General features: G+C 39.2%; 1 protein-coding gene across 5 annotated transcripts in view; it reads right to left on the bottom strand.

Annotated features, from left to right (window-relative positions):
- AFTPH (aftiphilin) overlaps positions 1 to 16,492 on the bottom strand; it is a 1,798,650-nt gene that overhangs the window by 559,711 nt on the left and 1,222,447 nt on the right. For all 5 annotated transcript variants that reach the window (XM_044055647.1, XM_044055663.1, XM_044055669.1 and 2 more), the window contains exon 8: positions 572 to 632. In XM_044055647.1, the coding sequence (XP_043911582.1) occupies positions 572 to 632 (61 nt within the window). The remainder of the gene's footprint in view (positions 1 to 571; positions 633 to 16,492) is intronic.

Raw genomic sequence — 16,492 nt, 5'->3', positions numbered from 1 at the left:
AAGGCCCATTCACGCATTTCGCCACACAGAAGACGCTCTGAGAATCGAACGGGCAACATCTAACTGTGAGGCGACAACGCTGAATAATAATACTGCAATGTTAAAAAAAGAAAAAACAATATCCATAACGATCTTGGCCTGAAATTCTTAACACTATGTTCATTGAAATGCTTCCTAATAATATAACACTTTTAAGAATAATACATTTGTAAACTTATACTGCACCATCTGCATGCAGACTATAACCAGATTCCTAAAACTTACAGATGTGTTCAGTTCAGCTCAGTGTTGCATGCCTTAGTGGCATCACCCAGAAAGATGTCTTCATAAAAATGTAGTTTATATGCTGCAATACTTTTAAATAAAAATACCTACACTAAGCACACACCAGTGTTTACTATGATGGAGCACTGATAAATATGCACTTTGCTTTGGCACAGAGAAAGAAAGCCTGAATTTCCACAGGAAAGAATAAGAATTGAAAAAAAAAATCAGCATAGAGAAGTCTGTCTGAACTTGGAAGCTTTCTTAACTCTAGCTCTTGTGCTAGAGACTCTACGAAGAGACGTACCATCAAGAGGGTTAGTAAGGCCACTGCTACTCCAGTCGAACTGGACAGGCGGTAGAGATTCCTAGAAACAATACAGAAGTAACAAAAGAATGGTTTCAGTAACATTCACAATGCTGTTTTCAGACTGGAATACCAACCAGTTTGCTCTGTTAAATGGTAGAAGGTACGTTGAGCACAAGATGGATCCTACTTTTTGATACATATACATACAAATAAGATCCTTAGCTTCCCTAAGGAGAGTAATTGGTATTTATAAGCTCGCTCATTTTAAAAAGGAAACTGCTAGCTTGCAGGTGGTCTCTGATGAAAAGCAGCAAAGGGTCAGCCGTTCGCAACCACTGATGGTAACTTGCTGAAGGAAACTGGGAGCAAAATTTACAAATGATAAAATGAGGGGAAAAATAAAATGGGTTAATTAATACTACAAAGTCAATAGTGATCCATTCTGAAACACAGATTTCAGTCAATAGTTGAAGTACAGCAGCCTTACATAAAGATACATAATTACATTACGTTTTCTCTCAGAAAAAAACAATTACAAGAAAGTCCTGGTTGTGAACACTGGCTCCAAAAGTCTTTAGATACATTAAAGTAAACATGGCACAGATACACATTGCAATGTATAACATCCTCTGAAAAAATGTGAAACTGGAAAACAAAAAAGATCAAACTTCTAATACTTTTACAAGTTAAAAAAAACACCAAGAAGCCCATCACTGAACTTGTGAAGTGTGTGTAAGTAAAATGCATTTAACCTGTTTTATTTCACCAAATGTTTTACAATGTACATTAAAAAAAATCTGCATCTATGTTGTCAGTAAAGAATAAACAAAGCAATCTCCATGAAGATCCACTAAGGCTGATGTGAGCAAAAGCACTGGAAAGTGAATAAAAGATTTGGAATGAAAAACATCACACCTACTGGATCAGAAGAACTCTGAGAAGAATCTTAAGTTCATATTCACACAATTTGAACAGGGATCGCCATCTAACTAGATAAAAATATAGCATTTTTTTATGAGAACGTCTGACATTCAGCAATTGAAGACTATGAATGTTTTGTAAGATGTGGCAATATGTGAGTATTATTTAAGTTTAACTGTAGTAGTAAACTGATGCAACTGGGTCTATTTCAACCGCTGTAGACTTGATTCAAAAACAGATGACAGTAAAAAAGAACAAAATATGACATACATAGTAATTATAAGAACAACATGTATGGTCAAACAATATGCAAAGCAGTAAAACAAAATACATATAAAGCTGTGGAATCAGCATATTACATAACAGGGAGTATGTGGGGTAAGTGGGAATGAATTAAGGCCAAACATGAGCCTCTTGTTTTTGAAAATAACGGATTCAGTCTAAACTGTACGGATGACTGGCAGTTCCTAATGTTATTGGGGATGGAGTCTCAAAGTTTAGGGCCAAGAGCAAAAAGAAAGCACGTTCACTGGACTTTAGTTGATTTGTGGGTCTTTGTAAAACAATGGCATCTGTATATCTCAGACCACTCATCTTTTACCCTGGGTGTTAACCTTGTACTCTGGAGCTGTTGCAGTACCCTAAGCTGACAAGGGACAGGCACTCTTGTTGGTCTTGGGAGAGGGAACAGGGAAGGTTTCCCCTGTTATGACAGAATGCAGTGCCCATCCCTGGGGAAGCAGCTGTTGCCATTAGTAACATGGTTGGTCCAATTTTGCCTGACAAAAAGAAACCAAAAACATGTATCTACTGCTCCTCAAATTTCATTGGATAGGAGTAGTTATCTGGGTTTGGCTCGTGGTTTAATTCAGAGTATTGGTGATCTTGTAAAGTAGCTGCTGGTAAAAGAAAGAGGGATTCCTTTTTTCTTGAAATGACTCAAAGAATCTGAATCTGAACAAGAAAATGCAGAGACAGATTCATTTTTCCCCCCTCAGATTTCTGACTCACATTCAGAGCTCAGTTCTGATTTGCCCCTTGGTGGTTTCTCTTTCTCTAAGCCTATTGCTAGAATGTGCCAGTGTTTTCAGTGGGAAAACACTGATGTTTCTTAGCCACTCAGAAAATACTATGAGTTTTACAGAAGGATTTTCCAGAACAGAAACCCATTCCTCCTGTTTTGTCTGCTTTAGAGGATGTGTGTTACTGCCTGAAATTTTTCTGACAGTCAGCTGCCCCTAAACGGACAGACATTCCTCATTCTTGAAATATTTATGCATTATTCCCAAACCTGACCCAGCAGCTATAACCTTAGTTGGTCCCACTGCTACTAAGCACTTAGTTAATTTCAATCCTACTCTTTCTAAAAAGAACAGGTGTATACTTCTGCAACGTTGGTTTCCAGACTTTTGAATTGTCAGGCTCATATGTAAAAGTATGTTCCAACAAACTGTGAAATTATGAAGAATGTTTTATCTGTAGTATCCTCTGAGGAAAAAGCTTGCTTTAAATACTTAGCTTCTTCTACTGCACAGATCACTACACATTGCTTGCAGTGCGTTCGTATGACTCTGCTGATACTTCTACCAGGGCTATTGGCACTGGTACTGTTTTACGAAGGTTTGCATGGCTCAGAATCTTCCAGATTATGGTAAAATGAGACTGAAATTCTCCCTTGGATAGAGATTTAGTGTTTGGTCCTTCTGCTGCACAAATGATCAAAAATATGTGATGAAAGGGGCAAGCTGATTAAGGGAATCAAAGATTTACAGCCATCCTTTTCCAAATTGTGCAAGTGATTTTCTTTCTCATCATTCAATTTTGGCAAAAATCAGAATAAACAGTTAAGAGATTTCAGGAAATCAAATGTTTAAGAAGAAATGGCGAAGAGGTTCCAAAAAGAAGTCTCAAACCTCCCAAAACCAAGAACAGTACAAGTCTGAATGACTATTCATGAGACACTGTGCCCACTCCCACCCTGTCCTCTTTTTTTCTTCCAGAAAGTCTAAATCTCCATGTTTTCTTTGGCAACAAATTGTTTCAGACAAATGGATACTGAAAATCATTCATTAAGGTTACAGATGGCAGTGGGAAGAAATGCCTCCTTTTCGGGGGGGGGGGGGGTCCTCATCTTCCAGATCAGACTTTTTAGTTTCTGCTTGTTCTTCATCATATGCTGTCCCGAGGAGGATTTTATTCAAGGATGTTCCTAGTGCCAAAGAAAGAAATGATTGGAAACCAGTTCTGGATCTTTCTTTCCTAAATCTGTTTGTGACAGTACCTAAATTCATAATGATGTCACCTCATAACCTGTTAACTCTTCTTCCTCTTTCAAGTTTACTGGCAACACTAGACTTAAAAACATGCTCATCATCACATTCCTATTCATTCAGACTTGAACTTTTAAGGTTGTGTGTGTCTGGATCACACCATCAGTTCTCTGACTTAACATTTTGGACTATTCACTACACCAAGAGAATTCACAAATTATTTAGCTCCAGTTAGGTGGTGTTGCGGTAGCGTTGTCGCCTCACAGTTGGACGTTGCACGTTCAATTCTCAGAGCGTCTTCTGTGTATCGACATGCGTAAATGGGTGTTCTTTCATTGAAGGTTGTGCGTTAGGCCCGGCAAGCCAGTAAGTAAAAATCTACTGCCAATCATTAGCGGACCGGAGTTCTGCTGTGGCGAACCCTAACCGGGAAAAGCCGAATTACAGTTTTTAGCTCCAGTTATAGCTCGTTGCAAGCTACAGGGTATCTGTGAAAAAGATACAGTGGTGTCATTAACCACAGATGCAGTTTCATGAGGTATAAAAGTGCAAGGATTGTGTGACACCAAGCACAGACTTAAGCAACATAAATATTAAGGAGATCCTTACCCTGATCAAAGAGTTCAACTAGCTGAACCATCTTTGGTCAGTGGGACCTCTTCAAGAGGTTACTGACATATCACAGTCACTTGGTACATCAACAAGAAAGGGTGGACCAAGTTGTACACACTTTGCAGACTAGCCATGTTAGTTTGGTATATAGCTTCACAGTACAATCCCACCCTACAGGCATCCTACATTCCATCAGAACAAAGCTGTGTGGTAGACAAGCTGATCAGGACCAGGGCAGACACTTACAAATGGGAACTAGATAGGGGGTCTTCCGAAATTTGATCTATCTGTGGGAGTTCTTCAAACAGATGTCTGGCTCCTCTCTGATCAACTGGCAAAATTCTGTTCCAATAATCCATGCAAGAAGGCCTTGTAGACAGGTGCCTTTTCATTTCTTTCGGCAGGAATGTTCTGTATGCTTTCCCACTAATACCCATGGTACTTCTGAGGATTCAGAAGGGATCCTACAAAATCATTGTGGTGACTCGCTTTGGAAATGGCCCGGTGCAATTACCAGAAGCTTTCTCACATACTGGATCTACTCACATATGAACAGCAGTGTTCCCCCACCCCACTATCATTCATTTTCAACTGACTGCCTGGATGATGGGGGGTTTTTCTTTAATCAAGAAACATCTTTATTAAATTATCAAGTATGACATAGGCTATGTTACATTTATATAAATGATATCTCAGGTGCAAACATTTATACTTCCAAACCGTGCCAACACAACTGTAGCTGTAAAGATTATACATCACTTTTAACACATCCAGTCATTGTTAGTCATTACATAGCTCATTCACATCCTGCCTTCTTTTAAACCCTGTTCCTCCTCTGCAAGTACTGATCCCACATTTCCCATTTTTCCTGTTAATTTGCTCCTACCCTTTTCTAAAGATCCCAGTTCCAGGTGTTTTACCTGTTACTATCTTTGCTACTTCTAGTAAAGTTTGTTTAGACTTTGATTTCCATTTTCTAGTAATTGCTTTTTTGGCAGCCATCATAATTATACTCAGCAAGGCCTTACTATGGCTAGGCAATTCAGATTCTGTATCATAGCTCCAAAAAAATAATTTCCCTAGTTACTCCAATTTGCTCACCCAGCATCTCCGACAGAGCAGTCTAAAGGAAATCTTTGAAGTCTGCCAACTCATTACACATCCAGAAAATATGTTCCCAGTTAGCTTTCTTCCCCATCACACCTCCAACATTTGCTGTCTATCTCAGAAAAAAATTCTTTGAAGTCTTCTTGGGGTATTAAAATACCTATGTAAACACTTCCAGGCAAAGATCCTAAATCTTCTAGATTTTGTTGCAAATTTGGGAGGCATACATATACCCCCCACTGTTTCTCTGTGAATTGCTTATCAAATCTCTTCCTAACCTCCTCTGATTCTTATAGTTATCATGCAATATTTTATATATTCTACTAATTATTCCTTTCATAATGGCAACTTCTAAATTCCACTAAAAACTCTACCGTTGCTGGACTTCATTTAGGACTCCCTATTTCTTTCTCTTTGTCTATAGTCTATCATTCCTTGATATGGAAGGCAATATCTAGCCTGCAGTCCAAATACGTTCTTGGTGTCTTCCCATTCTATTACATTTCCCTCTCTAGTCATTTGCTGCCAATACATTATATCCTTTGCCAGTTTTATACAATATATTCCCGCCCCCTCTTGACTGTTGTCTGTATCCTTAATTGCAGTCATCCCTATTGGCAGAATCTCCCTTCTCCATTTCCATATTGGCTTAGTTCTTAGAAAACCTTCAGCTATTTTATGAATATTATACTCTGTATAATTATTATTGTTCTTAATGGTCTGCACCCAAAATCCCAGTCTCTCCCCGTTACTGGAGCCCCCCCCCCCCTTTCATCATAATCTCTTTTCACTTTCAATTACAGTTTTCTGCTTGTGCTATGTATAGGAGCCTTAACTGTGTTGCTCTGAAATATCCCTTCAACTCGGGTAATCCCAATTCGCCCTGCTCTACTGGAAGAATAAGCTTATCCCACTTGACTCTTGTCATCTTCCCTCCAAGATGAAATCCTTCAGCTCTTTATTCATTGTTACCTACAACTTCTCCTCTAGTTGACAGAAACATGCCTGCTATGATTTCTGGTTTTGTCAGATATAAAATAGTGCCGTCTGCAAAAGCAGACAGCTTTTCTTCACTACCATACCAATTATATACTGGAATTTGAGTCCCTTATTTTCTCTGCCAATGGTTCTAAATATAATGCAAATAAAGGGGAGAGAGGACACCTCTGCCTAGCTCCTCTGCTCAAGGAGAGATCATCAGAGAAGACCCCACCCACTTTAATTTTCACCTTTGATCCTTAACATATCACCCTAATCAACCTTATAATTTTAATCAGGGAATGCAAATGCTTCCATTGCTCTGCTCATAAAATCACAGCTTCCTCTGTCAAATCCTTTCTCTGTATCAAGACCCACCAGCAACAGTGGTATTTTCTTACATTCTGCTTCCCTCTGGATCATCAGTGTTCTGTTAATGTTGTCAAATGTTTGCCTCCCCTCCATAAAACCACATTGATCCACATCTATCAATTTTGGCATCACTTTATCACTTTTGCATTCTTTTAGCCATTGTAGACAAACACGTTATAAAATCCTGATTTAGTATTGAAATGGGCCTGTATGAATCTGGATCTGATGGATCTTTACCTTCTTTAGGTATCACAGCTACTATCGCTTTTGTCCAGGATGTTGGTACTTCTCTTAACATACTGTTAAACAGAACCTTCCAGATCTTTCAGCTATTCCCCCTCCTAGCTTCCAAACTGCCACAGGAATACCATCTATTCTTGGGGAGTTTCCTGTGTATTGGTTATATATCACCATTTTTATCCTATCTCTTCTTATCCTAACTGTTAGTAATTGAGCCTCCTCTCCCTCTAGCCTTTTATTTATTTATTTATTTTACATTTGTTGACCGGGCTAGTCCAGCTGGATACATGTCCATTTTCAGTGGAGGCCCAGGGAGAAAAGCTCCGCAAATTACAACAACATAAAAGGTCAAGACAAAGACAATAACAGTATAATTTGGTACATAAGAAGTTTTAACAATTATAGTACAAGCCTAAGATTATATATTTTATATTTCAGTAGAAAAAAGGAAAAATTTATCTAAGAATAGATGAATAAGACTAATACATTTGCATTAGAAATGGTGTAGTACAAATCTTTATAACATATTACAAAATTAGATACACCTAGTAGTTTATGATAGGAGATACTAAGGTCTCACGAAAACCTAAGAAAGAAAAACACTAGAGATCAATAGATAGAGTATAGAAGATCAGCAAACAAGGATCTAGTGGATGATAGGATCTTAATTCCTTTTAGGCACATGTTTTCGTACGATATGCAGCAGGAGTTAACAGTGGCAAGAAAGCTTGATACTAGAAAATCATGTATTAGCAAATGGAAAAGGTTTTCTAGTTGGAGCCACCAACATACCTAGCATCCATTCAGCTAGTTATTCTCTTGTTTTATAATATTTGTGAGTTACTATAGTATGGCCTTTCTTATTTCTCTATGAAGGTTCATTAATTAGTCATTTCAGTGCATCTGCCCATGGATCCTCTTCTTTTAATGCAGTCTCATGTCAAAATGTTCTTAGAAGGATTTCTGCATAAGAGGCTTCCAAGAAAACTGGTGGCTCCCTCCTTGGAATCTTAATTTTGTATTGGAGAAGCTAACACTTGCTCCATCTGAACCAGTTAATTTGGCTGAATTAAGGTTCTTAACATAGTAAACAGTTTTACTGTTTGCTCTGACCTCTGCAAGAAGGTTATCCGAGTTGCAAACTCTTAAGATCAGTCAACCTTATTTCATTTTCCATAAGAACAGAGTTTCTTTGAGAACTTATCCTTCTTTTATGCCTAAAGTGGTAAACAAGTTTACCTTATGTCAAACCATTCAACTACCAGTTTTCTTTCCTGAACCTAAAAATACCATGGATTCCATACCATGGATGTCCTCAGACTACTAAGGTACTATCTTGACAGTACTAAATCTTTCAGATCTTCACATCAATTATTAATTTCTTGTGAAGGTAAGAAGATGGGACAACCAGTGTCAAAACAGACTATTTCCAAACAGTTGCCCTAAGGCTATTACTATTTTGTTACACTCACCAAAACAAATCTATTCCAGGCAGGGCCAAGTCCCACTCTACCAGGGCTTTTGCTTCATCTATGGCTTTTTGGAAAGGTTAGATTCTACAATGATTCTAGAAGCTGCTGCTTGGTCCTCTGTACATACCTTTACAAAGCACCATAAGCTAGACTCATTCTCTGGGTAGAGATCAAGCTTCCTGGGACCATTCTCCAGGGACTCCTGGACTCTTCTTCCACCTCACAAATGTAAATCAGATATGATAATCAAGCCATACAGTTAAGGCTACTGCAGCAGTGATCAATATGATGAACACAGTACAGTTGTCGAAGTTGAACTTGCCATAACAAGTGTTCAAATGATCACTGCTGCAGTAGCTGCTCCCTCCCCTCTATTCACCCTTCTTTTTTGGTGTTTTTAAGCCAGGGTGTGGACATATTTTTGTTGTTCCTAGCCTTGTCCTTTCAGAAATCAGCCTCCCTCCCTCTCTGCTGGCAGGAAAGCTCTCAAGGGTTTCACTCCAAAATGTGTCTTTTATTCAGCTCATCTTGAGCTGCTTGACAGTTTGGGCTCATAGAAAGTGCCCTGAAGCTTTGGAAGTTGGCTGGCTGTTATATACTTCATTTATTTTTATTTGACATTTATTTACCGGGGGGGGGGGGTCTGACTAGGCAGTTACCCATTTTCAGCAGATGCCAAGGGGAGAAAAGCTCCAGAAATACAACTGAAGTACACATTCATAGGATCACAGGAAGTTACTAGGCTAATGGCCCTGGGGTCCTTACAAGCCTAGCCAAGAGTTTATCCCCAAAAAAGAAACCTCAGTCAGCACCTGTCGCCCCTGTCAATGAGGGACACAGGTGGAACTCCTGGGACAAATTTGTTGTTTCCCATCCACTCATCAAGGCTGCGGTTGAAGATGATCAGCGAGGTACTCCATTTGACATGTATGGAAAGTCTATTCCAGAGACAGGGTCAGCTACTGAGAGACAAACCTGTTTCTCCAGCAGGTTTTATTGATGTCATATATATTATATTTAGGCCTTTCGAGCAGGTAATGCATGAGGAGTTAGACTTACAGACATGGAGCATCTGTAGTACGGCAGGGTCCAATATTGCCTTGTAGGCAAGACACAGATTACATCTGAGCAATCTGTATGATACAGAGCAGAGCGACAGTGATTTGAGCCAGTCTGCATAGGACAGGTGGTGGAGGCCATGGATTCTCTTTGTGATGTATTTCTGTGGCCTTTCCAGTTGGTGTAGGTGTTTCGAAAGGTACATACCAAACACGGCATTATAATCAATTATTGGCCTAATGAGGGAGGAGTACAGAGAGGTAGCAGCCTCCTTTTTTCTGGATGCAATCCCTTTACTTATGAGATGAACCAAGCAAAAGGCTTTTCTGACCACTGCCGCTACATGATGGTCGAATGTGAGAGTGCTGTCAACCTGAGTAGTCTCTCACCACAGGTTGTGTGTTTAGGGGTTGCTGTTGAAGTGGTATTCAGTAAGGGCCGTGTTTTTGCCAAATGGTATAATACTTTTTTTGCATTTAACTTAAGGCCATGACTTTGGAACCAGTCATTTGTTGCTGTGAGACCATTTGCAGTATGTTAACATCATTTAGGGAGTCAATGACAGCACCCAACTTGGTCAGCCACAGGCCTTTTCTCTTTGCCTGGACCTCTGAGAAGTAGATGCCAAACAGTAGGGGTCCCAGGACAGATCCCTGGGGAACACCACTAGTAACAGGTCTGCTGTCAGAGGTGGAGACGCCTGTTTTAACCTTGTGGGTCCTATCAGTGAGCCAGTTGGCCACCCACCTGATGAGACAGGGATTTGTGTTAGCCTTTCGATGATGCCCGAGTGAGGGATTGTGTCAAAGGTCTTTGTCAAGTCAAGGTAAGCAGTATGTACTGACATTTTCTCATCCAGGACATAGGTGACAGTCTCAAAGTCGTCAACCAGGTTCAACAGGCAAGATCTCCCTTGACGAATCCAAACTGGGTGGGGTCAAACGCTTGGAGATTGCCGATGTCCTTGTTTATGAGATTCATAATAATACGCTTCATGGCTTTACAGATCAGACTTATCAAGCTAATGAGGGCGATAATTTCCAGGGTTAGTAGTAGTACCACCTTTGCGCAAAGAGATGACAATGGCAGTTCTCCACTCTGCTGGAATGAAGACTGTACTTAGCAAAATAAAATTAAGCAGAAACCACCAGTCTGAAATAATTGCAATTATTAAAATCAAGATAATATTTAATACAATGAGTGCTTTCAGGTAACACCCTTCATCAGAAATACAACATCTTAAAACACACATAAGATTAAATACAAACTGTAGTTTAAAACAGCCAATCAGCATCAATAATTTACCCTCCATTTTTTAAGAGCCGGCTTTATAGGTATAACACCATTTAAGCCTGAATACCCATCTGCTCCCATTTCCAAAATCCACTGTAACTCATTAAATTCTGTTTGCGTTACTATAGCTCCCTACATTTTATCGACAGACACAGGTTGCAATTATTTTAGCCTGGCGGCTTCTGCTTAATTTTAATTTTATTTTGCTTGGACGTTACTGTTGTAAGCAGACACCTTACGTGGAAGATAATGGCTATTCATCCTCGTATACTTGTTTTTTGCTAACGTTTTCCATACATGGCTGAAGAACAAGGAGAGAACATTGAATTGGATTACTTTTCACCAGAACCAGGTAATAGGGAGACTACATAGATGTATGAACATGGCTTCTAACCCATTATTGGAGGTAAATATGAGGGATTTGGCACAAAATTAATTGACCATGGAGAAAATGAGCTTCAATGCAAGTGAGTTTAATTAATTAATTACATCTTTTGACAAAACTCTACACAAGTTTAAACAACTGCAATGGAGAGGTACCATTTTGAGGCCTGTATCCAACAAAGAATTGTACCTAGAGGTCTCAGAATCTTATGTATGCCTACACAAGGAGAAGCCTATCCAGAATTACTGGTATGATGGTAGCACCTGAATATTGATACTAGCCTCTCATATATAAAAATACTATGACTTTTTTAATCCATATGAGAATAAATTGCGAGAAGATATTAACAACATACAAACAAGGCTGTTGATTTATACTAATGAACAACACTGTATACATAAAATCGATAAAGTAATGATAGTTATAGCTAATTATAAACAAACTGTAACGGCTTAAGACGAAGAAAATGTTTAGAGATTATCGAGATTTTTCTCAGGGACATATTTTCACATGGCCATGTGAAAACTGGAGACAAACTCACCGTTAATTTACCACCTATTGAAGGTGTAGTAAATAGGATTCTTGATGACAACAGTTGCAACAACGTAGAAGCTATTCTTCCAGTAGCCATGGGTTACACCAATGGTAGTGCAGAAGGATCATCACGTGCTGCGTCTATGAGCTCTGCCTCTGGCGAACCGTTAAGTGCAGCCCCCCCCCCCCATCTGTTCCGTCTCTGGTTTGAAACACACAGGTTTGGGAGTGGGACCCAAGATGATGCACACATTTACATATGTTAATCCTTCTTGTTTTCCAGCTTTGCCCGTACCAGTGAGGAAGAAGAACGAGCGAAGAAGTCGCTCAACAATCAGGGAGATGAAACGACGCTGCACGTTGGCATGACTGGTGATGCTGACTATCATTTACAATTTATCTCATTTTGGTTTATCTACAGAACAGACTTATGTTTTGAGTATAGGATTGTCATATATACCTAGTAGGGAATCGGACTGTAAAGAAGACTTGTTAGACTTAATACTTTTTGGCAGAAACACTGCATTAAAACAAATGTTTAATGATAATATGCTCAGCATGCTGATGACGTCACTGGTAGTAAAATCATAAGCAAACTGAGCATGTTTATTACCCCCGATGGGCCCTACTGTGAATACGTTCTTGAAAGTTTGTGAAAAGGAAATTAGGGCATACTGTGAAAGTAGAGGTAATAATCGTTTTTTTTAATTTGACATCAATGCAGGATAAGGCACTGAAGGAATTGATGCACAATGAACATATAGTTATAAAACCAGCGGATAAGGGGGGGCAATAGTAATAATGGATTTGAATGATTATGATATGAAAGTTAAGGCATTATTAACAGATATGCTAACTTACATACCAATTTCCCCCTTGCTGTTACAATCCTAGTTGATAAAGTTAAGAAAAGTTTATTACACTTGACACAATATGTTATAACATTTTTGATTTTATATGGGATAGAACACCCAAAAATCCCCATGTTCAAAGCTCTCCCAAAAATACATAAGAGCTTGACTACACCCCGGGTGAGGCCAACTGTATTGGGTAGAGGATGGCTAACTGAACATTTACTGATATGGGTGGAAAATACGTTAAAAGATGTTATAAAATTATTTCCAAGAATCTTAGAGACACAACATTTTTTATCTAGTTTATATGACTTCACTAGGGAACACAATTGCTCCAAATATGTGTTAGTGACATGATGTAAATAATTTGTTCACAGTTATTACAAAGGAAAAAGTTATGTCTTACCATAATGTTCCATCTGCGTTGTAGATCTTTATTCATTCATTACTGATAGGACGTTGGTTCCATCCTCGGAACCGACACAGCCATTTCCAAGCACGTCCCAGCCAAAAAACTCTAAGCTAAAACCTACCCATAACACCCCTCTCATAGTCTCTTCAGATCGAGTTTGCCCGCCCTCATATTATAGAGATAATAAGAGAGACCGTAGGATGCTCTGTCTGAGCAAATACCTTAACTAGGAAATCCTAAAATACACCAGGAGTCAAGGCAGGGGGAAGGAGGGCGGGAAGTAATGAATGAATAAAGATCTACAACACAGATGGAACACTATGTTAAGACATAACTTCTTTATCTGATGTAAATCTTAATCATTCCTTACTGATAGGAGTCCCCAGCTACTTGAGTCCTGGGTGGCCCTAAGGAAGGACATTCCTGAGCACCATAAAACCAAAAGATGCTCATCCCCTGGAGGCCAAATCCAATTTGTAATGAGTGATAAAGGTATAAGGCCTTGCCCAAGTGGCTGCTGCACAGATATCATCCATAGAGGCTCTGGAATGAAAGGCTAAAGAAGTAGCTATCAATCTAGTAGAATGAGCCTGGTAAAGACCGTTTATTCTGATGATAGATAAAGGTAATGACATTGCTAATCCAGGAAGATAGACTCACTTTGGAGATAGGTTTACCCAGTCTGGGTCCTGCAAAGGCCACAAACAATTGATCCATTTTTTCTGAAAGATTTAGTTCTGTCCAAGTAAAAACAAAGTTGACTATGAACATCAAGGGTATGCAAAAGACATTCCCCTCTATTTGAATGCTGAGGGAAGAAAACCGGCAGGTCAACAGACTGGTTAATTGAATACCCAGAAATGACCTTGGGCAAAAAGGATGGGTCAAGTACGTAGGGACACACTTTCCCTGTGAAAAATCAAGTAAGATCTCTTGACACTCAAGGTCTGTAACTCAGATACTCTTCTCGCTGAGGTAAGGGCTACTAGAAGGAGTCTTTCAAGACAAAAATTTTATATCACATGAATTAGAAGGTTCGAAAGGAAGGCTTGTTAATGACTTAAGCATCAAAGTCAAGTCCCAATGCTCTATGGGGGGGCTTGACAGCAGGTTTAACATATAATACTCCTTTCAAGAAGGTTTTGCACAGATGGTGTGACATAAAAGAATTATCAAATCCATTGTGAAAATGTAGGGTCTATGTCATGATCTTTGGCCCATGTAAAGAACCTAGCCCACTTACTAGAATAAATTTACCAGGTGGAACGTTTGTGTGAAGCCAGAAGCATCTCACGGACAGGAGATGAAATATCAGGTAGCCTGGCAATCATCGGAAGTGGAGAAACCAAGCTGTGAGCTTGAGGCTGTGGAGACTGGGGTGAATCGGTCCCTGAGGGTGAGATAGCAGACCTTGGGATTGGATCCAGAATCCAAGGGTTGTGAATCAGATGAGGCCATAGGAAAGGGAACCAGACTTGATGGGGCCAATAACAGGGCAATGAGGATCACTTTGCTTCTCAACCTTTGAGCTTTCTGGTGGAATTTCGGGATGAGGGGAAATAGGGGGAAAGGCATACAGCAGACCCAGGGGCCAATCGTGCATCAGAGCACCCCTCTGTGACTCCCCCTGAAGGGGGGGTCAGGGCAAAGTAGCTTCTGCATTTGTTGTTTAGAGGGGAAGCAAAAAGGTCACAGCAAGGCCTGCCCCAATGGTGGAACATCTGATCCACTATTATAGGACTGTGGGACCACTCGTGAGGCATAAGGATGTTCATGCTCAGATTGTCCGCAATAAGATTGGAACTCCCGGGAATGTGTGTTGCTGTAAGAAAGCAGTTGGAAGTTGTCACCCAGTGTCAAATTCTCATGGCTTCCCGACACAGGGGGCAAGACCTGGTTCCGCCTTGTTTGTTTATATACCAGAAGACTGACATGTCCGATTGAATGGTAATGATCCCAGAAGGGAGGGATGTATGGAATGCTTGCAACGCTAAGAGAACTACCCTCAATTCCAGGACATTTATGTGCAAATTGGCCTTCAAGGGGGACCAGGTGCCTTGGACAGTCTTTCCCTGGAAATGCCCTCCCCATCCTAGCAGGGAAGCATCTGTGGTCACCGTGGCCCTGGGCTGGAGAAGGCAGAATGGACAACACCAGAGATTTCATACTGGCTTCATCCACCAAAGGATTTCTTTCTTGCAAAGATGTGTAAGATGTATCAATAGGTCGAGAAGATGGGTTAAGATTGACCATTGTGATGAAAGGAGCCACTGTACTAGTCTCATGTGCAACCTCGCCAGTGGAACTAAGGTAATGGCTGCTGCCACAGAACCTAGAAGTTGTAGTACAAGGCATGCTGGTACAAAGAATAGACAATCCAAAAAGAGACCAGCACTCAGTGGCAGCAGGATAAAATTACATTTATTTGAGGTTGCCAAAATCAACCTACTGTTATTGCACAAACCGGTTTCAGCTGTTAAAGCCTTTTTCAATGTGACTTAACCAAAAGCTAGAATTTCAAAAAAACATAATGCATCCTGGTTCATGTTTTATACCCACACCTTAAAGTGGTATTGTCCATTCTGACTTCTCTATACAAAGTACTTATGCATTTTATTATGCCATTGGAATGTAAATGAAAATCATTTCTTAAACATAATTAGACATATTGATTTATCATGTTAACATGCTTATTATTGCTTACTACTTACAAATATGTTATAATTATATTCTAAAGCATGTATTATTGGCATATATTCATTATACATGTTTTATAAGGCCCACAATAATTACACAAGTATTATGAAAATATTATAACCACTCAAAATATAATTCTTAATGAGACTTTCAACTATAACCCCAAATAATTAATATTTATAAGGGGCAAAAAGCCAATAATATGCATGTAATTATTATATATTTTCAAAAAACATATTATTGTTTGTCTTGATTATTAAATGTTGAGGGTTATAATCTGACTACTAGGTAAATTGTGGACCAAAATCATGTGAAATTTCTATTGCCTATGAAAATATATACATATAAATATATACGTATATATATGTTTTTTCTTTGTTCCACTATTTATTTTGTATATTGACCTGTTATTATTGTATGGTCTATGTATATCAGATATTTTGATATTTGACTGCCTGATGATATTATTATAGTCTTATCATTCCTGTGGGGTACCTAAAGACTATCCCTCATGTACTTGGTATTCATTTAATCCTGGTTTGTAAAAAGCCCCAAGGGTGGTAATCCACTTATGTTCCATGTTGTTGAGTTTGGTGTGCCATCCCATCTTGAAATTTCTGTGTAATTGTATTTTGTCTATTATAATAAACTTAAATGAAGCTCCTGTGTGTTGTTGAGTGTGTTTGTATAAAGCATTGGTTATTTTCCTATT

The sequence above is a fragment of the Protopterus annectens genome, chromosome 1.part2 (assembly GCF_019279795.1).
Source record: "Protopterus annectens isolate FY-2018-M chromosome 1.part2, PAN1.0, whole genome shotgun sequence".
NCBI classification, from domain to species: domain Eukaryota; kingdom Metazoa; phylum Chordata; order Ceratodontiformes; family Protopteridae; genus Protopterus; species Protopterus annectens.
The sequence above is the reverse complement of the archived record's forward strand: the minus strand, read 5'-3'. Positions and strand labels throughout refer to the sequence as shown.